Here is a 13,473-nt window from a genome sequence, read left to right as displayed (position 1 = left end):
TTGTGGTGACCGTGGTTTCCCAATCGGGAGCGTGTATACACGTGACCGACAAATATTACGAAACGGTGAACAACTCGATGGTTGAAGTAGAAAACAACTCGAAGTGTGACGGAGGAGATGATTTGTTTTCTCATTGGCACCATTGGATGACGATGATGATGAGGTTGCTGTGCCTGCCCGATCTACTAAGTACTACTGCTACTGAATCTTACCGCCACTTGCCCGGACCCTAGTCTTAAGCAGCCAGACAAGAGGATTTCCTTCTATCTCTCTGCACACCAAGAAACTCACTGACCAGCCCATCCGCGGCCCGTTACTGATGGATCAACAGGCAGCTGCTCACCCCTTGTCTAGGCCTTCCCTCCCACGAGTGAGAAAAATTGTCCTGATCCTATCATGGTATAATCCGGGGCTCTCCAGGGCAAGTACCTACATGGCCCCGGCGTGAAAGCCAACGGGCAGAGAAAGCCCTGCCCGCGACCAAGTGGCCTTGCAGGCAATGACTGTGAGGCGAGTGGGCGTCAAGACCCGCTCGCCAGCACAGGTTTCGGTGCCATTCATGGCTCGACTTTATTGGGAGAGGCGGACAACTCGTCCTTCGATGGATCTCTCCTGTTGTCACGGATTTAGGTTGGCTAACTCACGACTCCACGCAGTTCGTCCCCTATGCGCTGGTCATTTGCATGCGTGGTCCGGTCTGTCCCAGTGTGTGTCACCCGACTGGCACCAAAAGACTCCTGGCCTGATATATAAACATGATCACCTCCATCCTTCGCTTTTCCCAACCCGGGCTTGATTTTCTTTTCTGGAAATCATCACTAACGCTTTCTTTTCCCTGCTTTTCCCTGGATCGGGAACAGCCCTACGGACGACAGCGATCATCATCATCGTCATCACCATGGGCCATTCTTACTAGGCTTCTTAAGTGACAAGAACTGACGCATTAGGCTTTGGGTCCTAACGGTACCTGAAGTCAAGACATTTGGCGTGTTACAACACCTCTCACCAAGAGCCCAACGATCCCAAAGTCGAACCGATAAGGAGGATAAATAGAGTCTGGGGGTCATCGTCATCAGCGTCCCATACCCACCCTCATCTTCATCTTCAATTTGAACCCACGTGTGGACCGGGTTTCCATGTGTTGATCTGGTGGAGGCATGCCTTTTCTGCGTCGGCCTTCCCCTTAAGCAATCATAACTACCCGCCTTAACGACCGTTTCACTAATTCATATTTGAATGCGGGCCGTGGCTGAAACCGTGGCGAGATCTGACGACTGCATCGCGGCATATCTCCTTTTCTAGCCCGTCCCCGTTTTCCACTATTGCCCGACGATCCCCAACGGCCCCCCGTCCGGAACCAGATCTATTTGCATTCACAGTCCCTTTTTTGCATCTCCTGCCCTCGATTCATTCCTTGCCTTTCCGCTATTGAACGACCAAACTCTCATTTATTTTATTGTTACTAGTCTTCACTTGTTCCCTTCCCCTCCTTTCCACATTCCAAGTTTCACCCCCATCTTTTAATCAACATCCCTTTCTTTCCGAGTTGTTCTATACTTCTCCTTGGTATACTACTACATACCTCCGTCCCTTATCAACGCTCCCCGTCTCCAACTCTTACTGTCAACACCGCCATCACCATCACCATGCATAAGCCTTCACTGGCCCAAATAGTGCACAGCACATTATTTCCGCGCCCGCGCGCGAGTGATCCGGCTACATTCTCAGCACATATTACCCGCAACCTGGTCCCCGAAGTTCGAGTCGAAACATCCACATTCTATGGATCGCTTGACTGCCCCGAGGCTCAGTATCCGGGACTTGACTATTCCTACGGTCCACACCGCATGAGGCTCGGTCGTTTTCCATGGCACCGAAGACTGTTCCGGGCGTTTGACGAGCTCGGTCTTACGGAGACTGAGATCTCTTCCCTCTGCCGCTGGGAGGGCACCAAATCGGCTCGTGAGCGTTACGAGAAGGAAGAGGGAGTCAAAGTCCGCGATACTACGGCAGACAATATTCGACCCGCTTCTCCTTCTCCCCTCCCATCGATCGAGGTCCACTACGAGGATGAGACGGAGGAGGAAGAGGATGAACTCTTGCCAGAACCGGAATACCCGGTGGTGACATTCGAGACCGTGCGCTCTACCAGCAGCTTGATCGATGACCGGGGGATCGATTGCATTGTGGAAGAGAAAGAGGAGGAAGATTCAAGCGACGACGAAATGGAAAGCTGCGGAGTCGAGCTGAACCATCGCCTCATAGCGGCGACCGCGGCCCGCGAGCAGGGGGCAGACGTGTCACTGGACGAGGATTGGGAGCAGTGGCTGAAGGAAGCCGGGGAGCGAGGGAGCTACACCGACGTGCTCAGTGCGATCCGGATGGGTCAGCCACTGGGTTACCTATACGATACGTCTCCTCCAATGCCGCCCGTCGGAAGGGTCGGCGGTCGATCATCTGCCTCACTTTCAGAGCCATTCGTTCTCCCCACCCCGTCCATGCTGTCGAGCCGGGGTATCCATCGTTATGCTCATTCGTCGTCACGGACAGCCCGATAGAACGGCAGTCGACTGCGGTTTCCTTTCCTTGCGAGGTTCAACATTTAGCGAAATGGGTCCGGCTACTCTGATTCATGCATTTGCGGCGCATCCTCGGTGGATATCTTCCTTGGCGATATTGCTCATTGCTCTGCTTCTCACATCTCCGATTCCTCTTTCGACCGTATAGATTTCCCGTGACTCTGCGCGTCCTCCTTTTTTCACTTTCTACAGTTGTAATACCCCCTTTGAGCCACATGCGGCACCATTTGCACATAGATGCGCCTTCGTTGATCGTCTTTTCTTTAAAGTCGAAATAAATTGCAGATTAGAAGAATGCGGTAACACACAATAGAGAATAATTTTATATAATCATATGATATGATCTGAGAGCGTTGTGAATATCCCAAAGAGTGAGGGGGCGATTAACAGTTAGCGGTCGGCGGATGGATGCTTATTTGCTGGAAACTCCGCGTTGGGCTGGAAGCTCCCCGCAGCTCCCCGCGAACTTGTCTGTCTTTCCCCCCCTCCCCTTCCTTCTCGATGTCTCCCATTCCACCATGATCAAAGCCATCTTCTACAGCAAATTCGACACACAGGAAGGTAAGCAGCTCCAGTCTTATTAAAGGTTTTATGCAATGTCATTTGCTGACTGCTTCAGGGCCCAAGGTCGTCCACCAAGTCCCCGATGGCGCGATTGTCCCCTCCGCAACTGCCCCCTCGCAGCCCCTCTTCCTCACTTTCTCCGACATCTCCTTCTTCGTTATTCCCCGGCAGGAGCTGTGTGGGAACCTGATCCAGGTCTGCACCAATGGCTACCGCATTCTGGGTTATCCGATCTGCATGAAGTCCCTGCGATACGACCGGAATGAATTCATCTTCAATTTCTGCGTGGTGCTGTCGGAGGATGAGGATTTCAGCACCTACAAGAGTGTTGTGCAGAAGCTGGCCGATTTGATGCATGGATTGGAGGAGCAGAATGGCTTCCTTTCGCGAGATCATTCCAAATCCGGTGAGGGGAAGGTATACAGCCTGTGTGAGACGCTGATGGAGGATCTGAACAATTACTGCGAGTGCATGATCCCAATCGGTAACGCCTACCCTTTCAGTCCACTGCGCGTCTGCCCAAATCTCAGCTGCTAACCCGGGAGATCCCAGACGAGCTGAACACCCTTAACATCAAGCTATTCCCCATCTATCCCGCCCCGCCGCCTGTCAAGGCATGGCATGTGCCGCTGTTCACGGTCCGCTACCAGACCTTCATGGATGAGAACTGGGATCTGACCATGCAACGAGTACGTTCATACCTACGCCTCTCGCTGCATCGCAGCAAGCTGAACTTCCCCTCCAGATCGTCCCCCACATCAATGGCGTCAATAGCGTTCGGATTATTTCCATTCTTGCCGATACAGACTTCTCCCTAACCTGCCGCGCCATTCGTCACCTGCTCTACTACGGCTGCTTGTTCCTCCTCGACATTTTCTCTTTCTCAGCCATCTATGCCCCAACCGCCCAATTCAGCTCCACAATTGCCACGGACGAAGAAATGCAGCAGGAATGCGCCCGTTACGTCAACACCGTCTTTGCCTCTCCAATCACCGCTGCCTCGGCCGCCCTGACCCCGGGGTATCCCCCGCATTACGATCCCGACACCGTCTGGCCCCCAGTCGGTCAACCTCTCACAGCCAGTAGCGCCAGCGAGATCACGATCTCCAGCCGCAGCCCTAGTCGAACCCCTAGCCCAAGTCCTAGCGCCGGCACCATCCAAGCCAGCAGCAGCAGAACCACGTCGCCGGCTCCAGGAACAGTCACCGACGACGACACCGCCACTACCACAGACACACATCCCACCGAGCCCCAGCTCGTCGACGGCGTCGGCCTCGTTGAACTCTACGCCAGTCTCAAGCAAGGCCAAAGCGTCAAACAATGGTACCTCCAACACAGTCGACAACTCGCCCACATTGACATCCGCCGCTTCATTACTTTCGGCGTCATCAAGGGCTTCATCTACCGTGTACACAAATACGCCATAGCAACCGGAAACCCAGCACCACCCTCGAAATCCTCTCACTATCATCACCACAGCTCGCCCTCATTACATCCACCCAGCGGTCCATCTTCGCGGGGGCCCGGCACAGGCACGAACAGTCCTTACGCCACTAGTGCGGGAGACGACCCGGCTCCGATTGCACAGCACGATGGTGGGCCCAGCCATCACTCAACATCAGTTTACAGTGGAAGTCGGCCGGCCACGATCGTGACTCTCGAAGGGGAGGAAGAGGAAGATGATATTGATGACAAGACGCTGTCGAAGTATCTCGATGGGATGCATTGTTTCGATCAGATCTGTACAGAGTTGGAGATCAGCGAGAGGGAGTTGACAGCGCGGTTGAAGAGGTTCCCGGGGGAGGTGCTCATATTGCATCGATAATTACTACCTCTACTCCTTTCTTAGCCTGCTTCGTTTATGTTGATACCCGATTTGCTAAATTATTACCCACCAATATACATTAAATACACCTATATCAGTAATCATTTCGAGTCACATAGCATAATTACAGTAATAAAGTAAGTAGAGTGGTATTAATCTTCGTTACCTAACAGGCTGTATATAAAGATCCATGTATCTTCCCAGCTGATACACTGACTATATGTTACCTCACAAGTAAAACATCTCGATCATATCCATCCATCCATCCATCCAATCATTCATCCCTCCCCAACGCCATAACCCAAAGCTAAACCAAAAGGTAAAATCCCCTACTCAATCATCGCTAAGATATCAGCCAAAGAAGGAATCAAACAAAACAAACGCAATATGTACATCGAAGCGAAAACCGGAATAAACGGGCAGGAAGGACAAGCAAGCAAGGAATGGATGCATCGATCAATCATTCCTGTTCCTCATCCCAGCCCTCCACCTCGGCCTTCTCAACCTCCGCCATCAATGACGGCTCAAAGACCGACTCATTCTTCCCAGGAACACTAGTCTTACTATCCTTGAAGACCAGACCGATGCAATCGCGCCACCGCTTACGTCGATCCATAAGCGTGCGGGCAACATCACCAATCGCGGGACGGCCAACGCCTGCAGCACTGACGACATGGCTGCCGCCGCCGGCGCCACCGGGACGGTGTTTGGCCTGGGAGCCCTTTTTGCTTTTTCCGAGGGTGCGGGTGCGTTTCAGGTAGGCCTGTTGGACCTGGGAGTCCAGGTCGTCGTGGATGGTCATGTACTCTTGGTAGGCCATGCGTTCGCGGGCGATGTCGAGGAGACGGGTCTTGCGGGCGCTGTTGATGATCATTTGTTTTTTGAGCTCGCTTTGGAGCAGACGGAGGCGTTGGGCGATGTCATCGTCGTAGTGGGCGTCGTAGTCGGGGTTGTCGTCTGGGCCGAGGAAACCGACGTGGCGGAGTTCGGCTTTCAGGCGCTCGTCTAGCTGCGAGTGGTCGAGCTTGGCGGCGGGGACTTTGAAGTTGTTCGGGGAGGAGTCAGGGAAGGCGGTTGCGGAGGGGAGGGGCTTGGTTTCGTTGGAGGTCTCGCCGGTTGGGTGGTCGATGTCCATAGAGTCGGGGTTCAGGGGGCCGTTCGCCATGTCGCCGTTGACGGAGCCGTTGGCGTTGGGGGCGGATTCATCGGGGAGAGCTCGATGCTCGTAGCGGAGTAGTGAGTAGAGACGGCTGACGAGAGGGCCGACGGAGACTTTGTCGGTTTCGACGGTCTCGTCGGTCACTTGGTCGATGTTTCCTCGGCCTTGGTTGAGCGGTAGCCGCTCTTTGTCGCCGTTGGGTTGGTCGACGTTCATGAGCCCATCGTCCTCGGCCCATACTTCGGTGTAGTGTTTCTTTCCGCGTCGAGGCATGATGAAGGGGGTCGTGCGATCGCCCTGGGTGGGTGAGCGATGGGCCTTGGCGAGGTCGATTGGAGAGCTCACCTTCTCTTTAAGGAACGCTATGTCTTCTTCTGTCAAGGGGCGGACGTATGGATCGATATAGGCGAGAAATGTGTTGGCGTTGACTTGACTCGCGGGCTTGGAGCTGCTGAAATCGCGATCCGGAGGGGAACCTGCCATCAGATGGCTCAAATCACTCCAGGGGAAGCGGGCGACGCTGTAAATGGCCTTTTTCTCCTCATCGGTCATATCTGGAGTAACCTCCCGGATGTGATATATGGTGGGGTCATCGAATTTGAGCGGGTTGGGACCGAACACTTGCACCTGTGGCACGGCCGGCGCGGGCTCAGGTTGGTGTGACTCGGAGCTATCGTCCGATCCGGGCGACCCTGCATCCTCGGCCGCTTCATCGGCCGCTGGTTGGGGAGATTTTCGCGATGTGGGGGATAGAGACGAGGCCTCTTCGGAAGCAGCGTTCTTGGACTTTTTGGAAGCTGGGGATGCGGCTATATGAGTTAGCATAGGATCGAGGCGCATGATGAGTAGACTTGAAACGCTACACTTCATCGCAAATACGGAGTGGATGATAGACTCACCACCTTCCACCTTCGTCTCAGCACCGTCTTGTCGCGCAACATCATGGGCACCGTGAGTCAGCGGACGTTCCTCCTTGGAACTGCTTCCGCGTTCCTTGCGCCTCTTTAGCTTGCCTCCCTTTAGTACCTTCTCTTCCTCCTCGTCATCGGCTTCTCGCTTCATCTTCACTCGATCGGTCCCTTCGCGCTCGGCTGACTCTTGCTCTTCAACGACCTCCTTGCGCTTCTGTGATAGCTCTCTGATGCCGGCATTGCATGCGTCACCTCGCGTTTCGGCTAGCTGGCTCAGGGTCTTGAGGTGTTCCATCAACAACTCGAGTGACTTGGAATCGGGGATCGGGCCAACTCCACCCATGCGCTCGAGCAATTCTCCATACTGGATGGTCGAGCCAGTCATCATCAGCTTGGAGACATCGTTGTCGAGGTAGCTGTGGAGCGGGGCGGAGGCGGTCGGGCCGGCGCTGAAGCTGGAGTTCGGGGTAGTATTGCGACTTCGGGAGGGGCGAGCCTCGCGGCCTTTGCCTTTGCCTTTGTTTGCGGAGGGCATATTTGAGGTGTGAGTTAGGTAGAAAGCTGTTGGACGATATGCGATGCGCGGAGGGATTGGCAGTCTGATGTGGTCTGGAATCGCGTGGACTAATAGCTCATAGTGTTCATGCTCGGATCGGGGGCCTGCGGTCAACGCGCTCACTCAAGCACGCAGATTCAGAACTATCGTTCCTGTCTTTGCAGACGAGCTCAGCACCGTCTCAATTGAGTAGTAGTTTGATTGTTGTTGTTGATGATGATGCTGGAGATGCTGATCTCGAGATGCCCGTCTCCACGTGAGAGGACATGTGATCTCACGTGGGTACCATATCACATGACTCAAATACAAAAGGTGCAAACGATGCATAGTAAACAAACTATTTAGAGGTGAAACGCTAAACCCAACTCGGATCCACCGACATGGAGAAGTGGAGGATCTACAAGGTATACATGCTAACCGTAGTTTACTCCATCGCACTGCAGTGATCGCCTCTACTCTTGACACAGCGAGGTAGTACAGACTATAGCTGGGCCCTTCCTTGACTTTTCACCATTGGCAGAACCAATGGTAATACCATGGCTGCTTTGGGTAGGATGCTTGCATCTAAGCATCACCATCTATCTTCATTTTGGCTATTTTTAGACCCTCAAGAGTAACCCTGCTCGGTTCATACCGCAAACGTCGCATTCACTGCAAACGGCATACAGGCGACCCAAGATGGCCAGGACAAGCAAATTTGATCTGCGAAGAGCCAGCTCAGAAGCAGTACCACAGCAAACTGCAGATTTTTCTGCATGGTCGTGGCCTTGGTACAGGTGGCCGCCGCAATTATCCGCGACAGGCAGTCGAATGGACCTGACCTGTCAGCATTCTTCCCACAAGTCCCATAGACGAGATAATAGATTGCCTCTGTTCGCACACTCTCCCATTGCAGTAGACATCGTACGTCTGACGTCGACTCTCACCTTGATCGGATCGGAATGCGGATGACGATGCTCCCTGGACTTGGATTTTAAACTGCTGGATTCCTCTTGTCCACGGGTCTCGTGCTGGTCGCACGACCGTGTCACACCATGAGTATGCTCCCCTTGCTTCAGAGAATGCTGCACATTCCTTCGATCGTGCTGCCTGTTCATCCTTCCGTGGATGTCTCATGTCCATATCTGAGCGATCGCTGATATGCCTCTTATCTAGCTGCCAAATCGCTCACCACGGTTGCGACGCTCTTTGCTGATCCGTCCAACACCACCATCGCTCTGAACGTGCGTCAGACACCGTGAAAGTCGTGTACGAGAAGCTGACTGTGCCCCTTAGGAGAGTGCGATCTTTTCTCTCAAGCTTGACGGCACCGTTCAGACCCTGTCGAAACAAAAAGCCCCGGACAAAGGCTCAATTCAGGGTCTTCTCTTTGTTCCCAGCCTCGGAACTCAAGATCCGTGCAACAATGCCACTGAACCGTATATCCCGGCCAATGTCACCCGCCTACAAGGCGTCACGCCTTTCGACGGCCGTGTGATCGGGCTGGCACCTTGGATAAGCGACGAATGTTCGCGGGCGTTTCTAGATGTCTCGCAGGGCACCGTGCCGGACGCGCTGCTCTTTTTTCTGCCGTCCAACGATGACACAAAACCGCCATCGGCAAATGACCCGGCCTGGCAGCTGGGAGGCAGCACTAATTGGCAATCGCAGAGCAACTTTCCGGTGTACGGAATCCCCGGCGCGGCGGGTGCTACCTTGATGGAACAGCTGTCACGCGACGGGAGTGTGCCAAATCCCGATGACCCAGACAATCTGACTCCATTATCGTCGTTAGGGACTTCCCGACTATTTGCGGTCATAGATATAGGTAGGCTTGGTTGTCATGCCGTTCAAGTAAGAAGCTGACATGCTCCGCAGATAGTGGCGGAAAGAAGATGCCCAGTATATGGGGGTTCATTCTCGCCATTCTGGGAACTGTTCTCGTCCTTACTATTATACTTCTTTTATTCTACCAACTGGTGCACAGGCGGCACCAGCGGGAGCTCCAGCGCCGCCTAGAAGCCGGAGAAGCAGACCTGGAGCAGCTAGCTCAACTTCATATCAAGGTTCCACCAGAATTTTTGGAGACGATGCCCATTTACATCTACATGGGCGGTGGTGACGACGACGAATCGATCAATGAGAACTCCACGCCGGGGCATCTACCACGAATCACTGAACATGCTGCTGAAGACAAGGACCCTAAGACCCCCACCGTCGCAATTCGTGAGACGGATGATGAGGCGGAAAAAGCAATAGACGGCGAGTCCATCAGACGACCCTCTCAGGCGACAATAGCAGGTCAGCCAGATGCCTATGTGCAACACAAGAACCGACTCAGCCGACAGCAGACGACGTGCGCGATCTGCCTGGATGATTTTGAGCGGGATTTATCAGCAGTGCGCGAGCTGCCGTGCGGACACATCTACCACCCACCATGCATCGACACATCCCTAACGCAGAGCAGCAGTCTCTGTCCACTGTGCAAGAAAAGCGTGCTCCCAAGCAGCTGGTTCAGATTCCCACCGGAAGACCCATGGCTACAACCTCATTAGATAGACATTCCACAACCCTAGACTTACATAACACATTAAATAGAATAGACTGTACATGACAAAACCCAACCAACCATCTATAGAAAAATAGAAAAGCTCAAGCAAACTTATCATGTTTCCCCCGGACTCTAACATCCAACACGACCTCATGAAAATCACCCTCCTTCCTCGCCTTCCTCAACCTCTTCACTTCATCATCATCCAACCGTCTCCCCACAATACCCTCCAACTCCTTCCTCCCAATCTTCTCCCGCGCCTTGATCTCCTTACTCGCTTGAATGCGCGGTTTGAAGCGCGCCTGCATGCGCACCCGGATATTCGTCCCCCCGCCACCCTCCTCCCCATCATCGAGATTAGTCTCATCCCCACGAACCTCCACCTTCGTCCCAGAAGCGGTCGTCTTCGACGTAACAGTCCGCGCAACAATATACGTCTGCTTCTTCTCCTTCTTCTCCTTATCATCCACACCATCACCCCCCTGCGCAGCAGACGACGAGGAAGCCCCCGTCCCCGTCCCAAAAACAAAGAATCCTCCACCCCCAACCCCACTCTCATTAATCGTATATATCTCATGCTGCGAGATGGCTGATGCATTGGCGGACATGATGCCGTGTTTGTCACTGGTCAGGTACCTATTCACACAGATATATCATTAGCTGATCCCATTATCCACAACAATCAAACAGAACGATGTAGGGAAAAGGGTCTGCATACCGCCCATTCGACCCCTTCAAACTCCACCCCTCAATGCCCGCAATCTTACTCGCGATCCAAACTTGTCGTACATCATGCGGTTCCGCGGTCCGAGGATCCCCCTCGATCATGTTCTCGAGTGGAGAGGCGAAGACGGTGCCGTGCGCGTCGGTCGCGAGGCACGTGGGTGGTGTAGTGCGCAGGATGAGGAGGATCGGGCCTGAGATGTCGCTGCTCGTGTCGGCGGATACCCAGGATTGGTCTGAGAGGGTGTTTTCGTCGTGGTGTTCGGTGGCAGAGGGGTCTTCTTGTTGGGTTGTGAGGCTGGTGGATGTGGATTGTTTTTTGGATGGGTGGGAGCCATCGGTGGTGGTGGTGGAGGTGGATGTGTGTTTGCGTTTCTTGGGCTTGTCGCCTTTGAAGGTTAAGGGTTTGACCATTTTCAATGGTGGGGATTGAAATTGGGGTGTGGTTTAGGTGTGTGTTGAGGAGGTGGTATGGAGGTAAGTTGTGAGGTGATGGATGGATGGGAGAGGAGAGGAGAGCTTGGTGTGGAGAATCTTTCTTATCGATAAGTTGCGCTTTGGTTTTATCGGCTGGCGGTTCAACCGGGAGTTGAACCTAGCTATAGCTATAGCTACTGTACTAGCTAGTTATTGCAAATAATTCATATAAACTTACGTCTATTCTGGCCTCAAGGTCCTCGTTATCCTGGTTTGGTTTAAATACAGTCCTGGTGGAGATCTACGTCAGAATGACTCCCCGGGTACTCACCCCATATATATACCTGGTGAACCTACATGAATACCAACTGGAATCTCTTCAAAAGGACTTATTACTACTAGTATCAACTGGTACAGCTTCATATCAAACATAACTCATTACTATATACACCTAGTGACCAGCACTAACTTAATCGAAAGTAATCGCAGCCTTAATGGCCGTCTTGTTCTTCATCGCTGCCAGACACTCCTCCCACTGATCGATCTTGAACGTCTTGTTGACAATGCCCTTGACCTTGACCTTGCCGGAGTCAAGGTAATCAATCGCCGCGGGGAACTTGTACACTTCGGAGAAGCTACCCAGGATGGTAATCTCATCACCGACTACCACCGTCATCAGTACACGTCCACCTCACGACTTAGAGGAATAGAGGGATACTCACAGATCTTGCTAGGAGGCCAAGATACACGGTCCTTGTTGGAATAAACACCATACACGACCAACTTACCACCTCTGCGGACATAGTTAATCGAGTCTTCCAGGATCTTAACACTACCCGTGGCCTCAACAACAATGTCAAACCCGTAGGGGTTCTCCTCCTTCAGCTTCTGGAACTGCGCGCTAGGATCCTGTCGCGACAGCGCAACGTACTCGTCGCCTGCCTCCAGCGACTTGGCCAGATCCATCTTCAATCCCTCAGGAGCGACAACCACCACGCGGCAGCCACCGCATTGGCGGAGCAATTGAGCCAGGATCTACACACTCACCCGTTAGTGCCAATTCATACCTTCCCACCAAACATAGAGAGAGAGGAAGGGACATACCAAACCAGTCGGCCCAGCTCCAAACAACAACACCGACGACCCCATCTTGGGCGCAATCTTATCCAAACCATGCGCGGCACAGCTGGCCGGCTCCAACAACGTGGCATCAACATCGGAAAGGTTCTTGATCTTGAATACCCTGCCAGCAGGGTATGCGCAGTATTCAGCAAAGCCACCGTTCATGGTGACGCCGTGGGCCTCGAAGTGTTCGCAGAACAGCTCATCGCCGCGACGGCAGTAGAAGCACTCGCCGCAGAGCTCGGAGTTGTCGGCGACGACGCGGTCACCGATGTCGAAGCCCTTGACTTTGGGGCCGACGGCGGCGACGACACCAACTGTTTCGTGACCGGGGACGAGGGGGAACTGTTTATCCACTATTGTTAGTGGGTTGCGTGAGGGGGTGTGGGAGGGTAGGGGGGTTATGGTACCTTTGCGATGAATTCACCCTCGTGGATGTGCAGGTCGGTTCCGCAGACACCGCAGGCCTTGACTTTGATCTGTGAAGGGAATGGGAGTGGTTAGAGGTACATGATATGTATATGTATGGAAGAGGAGGGAAGGACATACCAGGACATCGTTGTCACGGAGCTCAGGCAACGGGACATCGACGATGCTGTGCGACTCTGGCTTCTCATAGCTGGTACCTATGTTAGCCACATCCCGACTAACCATTAGACACAGGAACAAGATGCATACCGAAGAGCCTTCATAGTCTGAGGAAGCGTGGAACCCATGATGATAATGATAATCTACTACAGGGACCGACACTGTCAGCAAAGAACCAACAAAACCCCAAGCAAGATTCTCAGAAAGAGACAAGAAACAACATACAGAATATCAACGACAATGAATGAGAGGAACAGCAAAGTGGGAGAGAGAGAGAGAGAGAGAGAGTAAGCGTGGAAGAGTGAGTTATGAGGAAAAGTGTTAAGAATAAAAGATAAAAGATGAAGACGAGAAAGAAGAAGGAGGGAAAGACGAGGCTATTTGAATGGCAGCCATTCGAGGGGTAAAATACTAAAGTTAACTAACTAACTAATATTATTCTATACCAGGATCCAAACCAGGAATAACTTCCTTACCCATACTACGTAAGGGAAATCGG

General features: G+C 53.0%; 6 protein-coding genes across 6 annotated transcripts; 3 read left to right on the top strand and 3 right to left on the bottom strand.

The window, feature by feature from the left end:
* Nucleotides 1-1,646: 1,646 nt before the first annotated feature.
* AtWU_05285 (uncharacterized protein) lies at nt 1,647-2,558 on the top strand (the record flags this gene model as incomplete). Its single annotated transcript, XM_035500395.1, has 1 exon — nt 1,647-2,558. The coding sequence occupies one exon, from the start codon at nt 1,647-1,649 to the stop codon at nt 2,556-2,558; it is 912 nt and encodes a 303-aa protein (XP_035356288.1).
* Nucleotides 2,559-3,097: 539 nt separating this feature from the next.
* On the top strand, nt 3,098-4,968 carry AtWU_05284 (nitrogen permease regulating protein NPR2; the record flags this gene model as incomplete). The annotated part of the gene is made up of 4 exons (XM_035500394.1): nt 3,098-3,140; nt 3,199-3,627; nt 3,696-3,832; nt 3,889-4,968. 4 exons carry the CDS (start codon nt 3,098-3,100, stop codon nt 4,966-4,968), a joined length of 1,689 nt encoding a protein of 562 aa, XP_035356287.1.
* A 460-nt stretch (nt 4,969-5,428) lies between these two features.
* Nucleotides 5,429-7,573, bottom strand: AtWU_05283 (histone acetyltransferase NGG1; the record flags this gene model as incomplete). The annotated part of the gene is made up of 3 exons (XM_035500393.1): nt 5,429-6,424; nt 6,473-6,936; nt 7,027-7,573. The coding sequence occupies 3 exons, from the start codon at nt 7,571-7,573 to the stop codon at nt 5,429-5,431; spliced, it is 2,007 nt and encodes a 668-aa protein (XP_035356286.1).
* A 1,055-nt stretch (nt 7,574-8,628) lies between these two features.
* Nucleotides 8,629-10,128, top strand: AtWU_05282 (RING-H2 finger protein; the record flags this gene model as incomplete). The annotated part of the gene is made up of 4 exons (XM_035500392.1): nt 8,629-8,632; nt 8,750-8,817; nt 8,870-9,401; nt 9,452-10,128. 4 exons carry the CDS (start codon nt 8,629-8,631, stop codon nt 10,126-10,128), a joined length of 1,281 nt encoding a protein of 426 aa, XP_035356285.1.
* A 97-nt stretch (nt 10,129-10,225) lies between these two features.
* AtWU_05281 (uncharacterized protein) lies at nt 10,226-11,261 on the bottom strand (the record flags this gene model as incomplete). The annotated part of the gene is made up of 2 exons (XM_035500391.1): nt 10,226-10,760; nt 10,843-11,261. The coding sequence occupies 2 exons, from the start codon at nt 11,259-11,261 to the stop codon at nt 10,226-10,228; spliced, it is 954 nt and encodes a 317-aa protein (XP_035356284.1).
* A 472-nt stretch (nt 11,262-11,733) lies between these two features.
* On the bottom strand, nt 11,734-13,102 carry AtWU_05280 (zinc-dependent alcohol dehydrogenase family protein; the record flags this gene model as incomplete). Its single annotated transcript, XM_035500390.1, has 6 exons — nt 11,734-11,927; nt 11,987-12,299; nt 12,369-12,731; nt 12,797-12,865; nt 12,936-13,005; nt 13,065-13,102. 6 exons carry the CDS (start codon nt 13,100-13,102, stop codon nt 11,734-11,736), a joined length of 1,047 nt encoding a protein of 348 aa, XP_035356283.1.
* Between the last annotated feature and the right edge of the window lie 371 nt (nt 13,103-13,473).

Source organism: Aspergillus tubingensis (assembly GCF_013340325.1).
Source record: "Aspergillus tubingensis WU-2223L DNA, scaffold_7, whole genome shotgun sequence".
In the NCBI taxonomy this organism is placed as follows: domain Eukaryota; kingdom Fungi; phylum Ascomycota; class Eurotiomycetes; order Eurotiales; family Aspergillaceae; genus Aspergillus; species Aspergillus tubingensis.
This window is presented reverse-complemented; position numbering and strand designations above follow the sequence as displayed.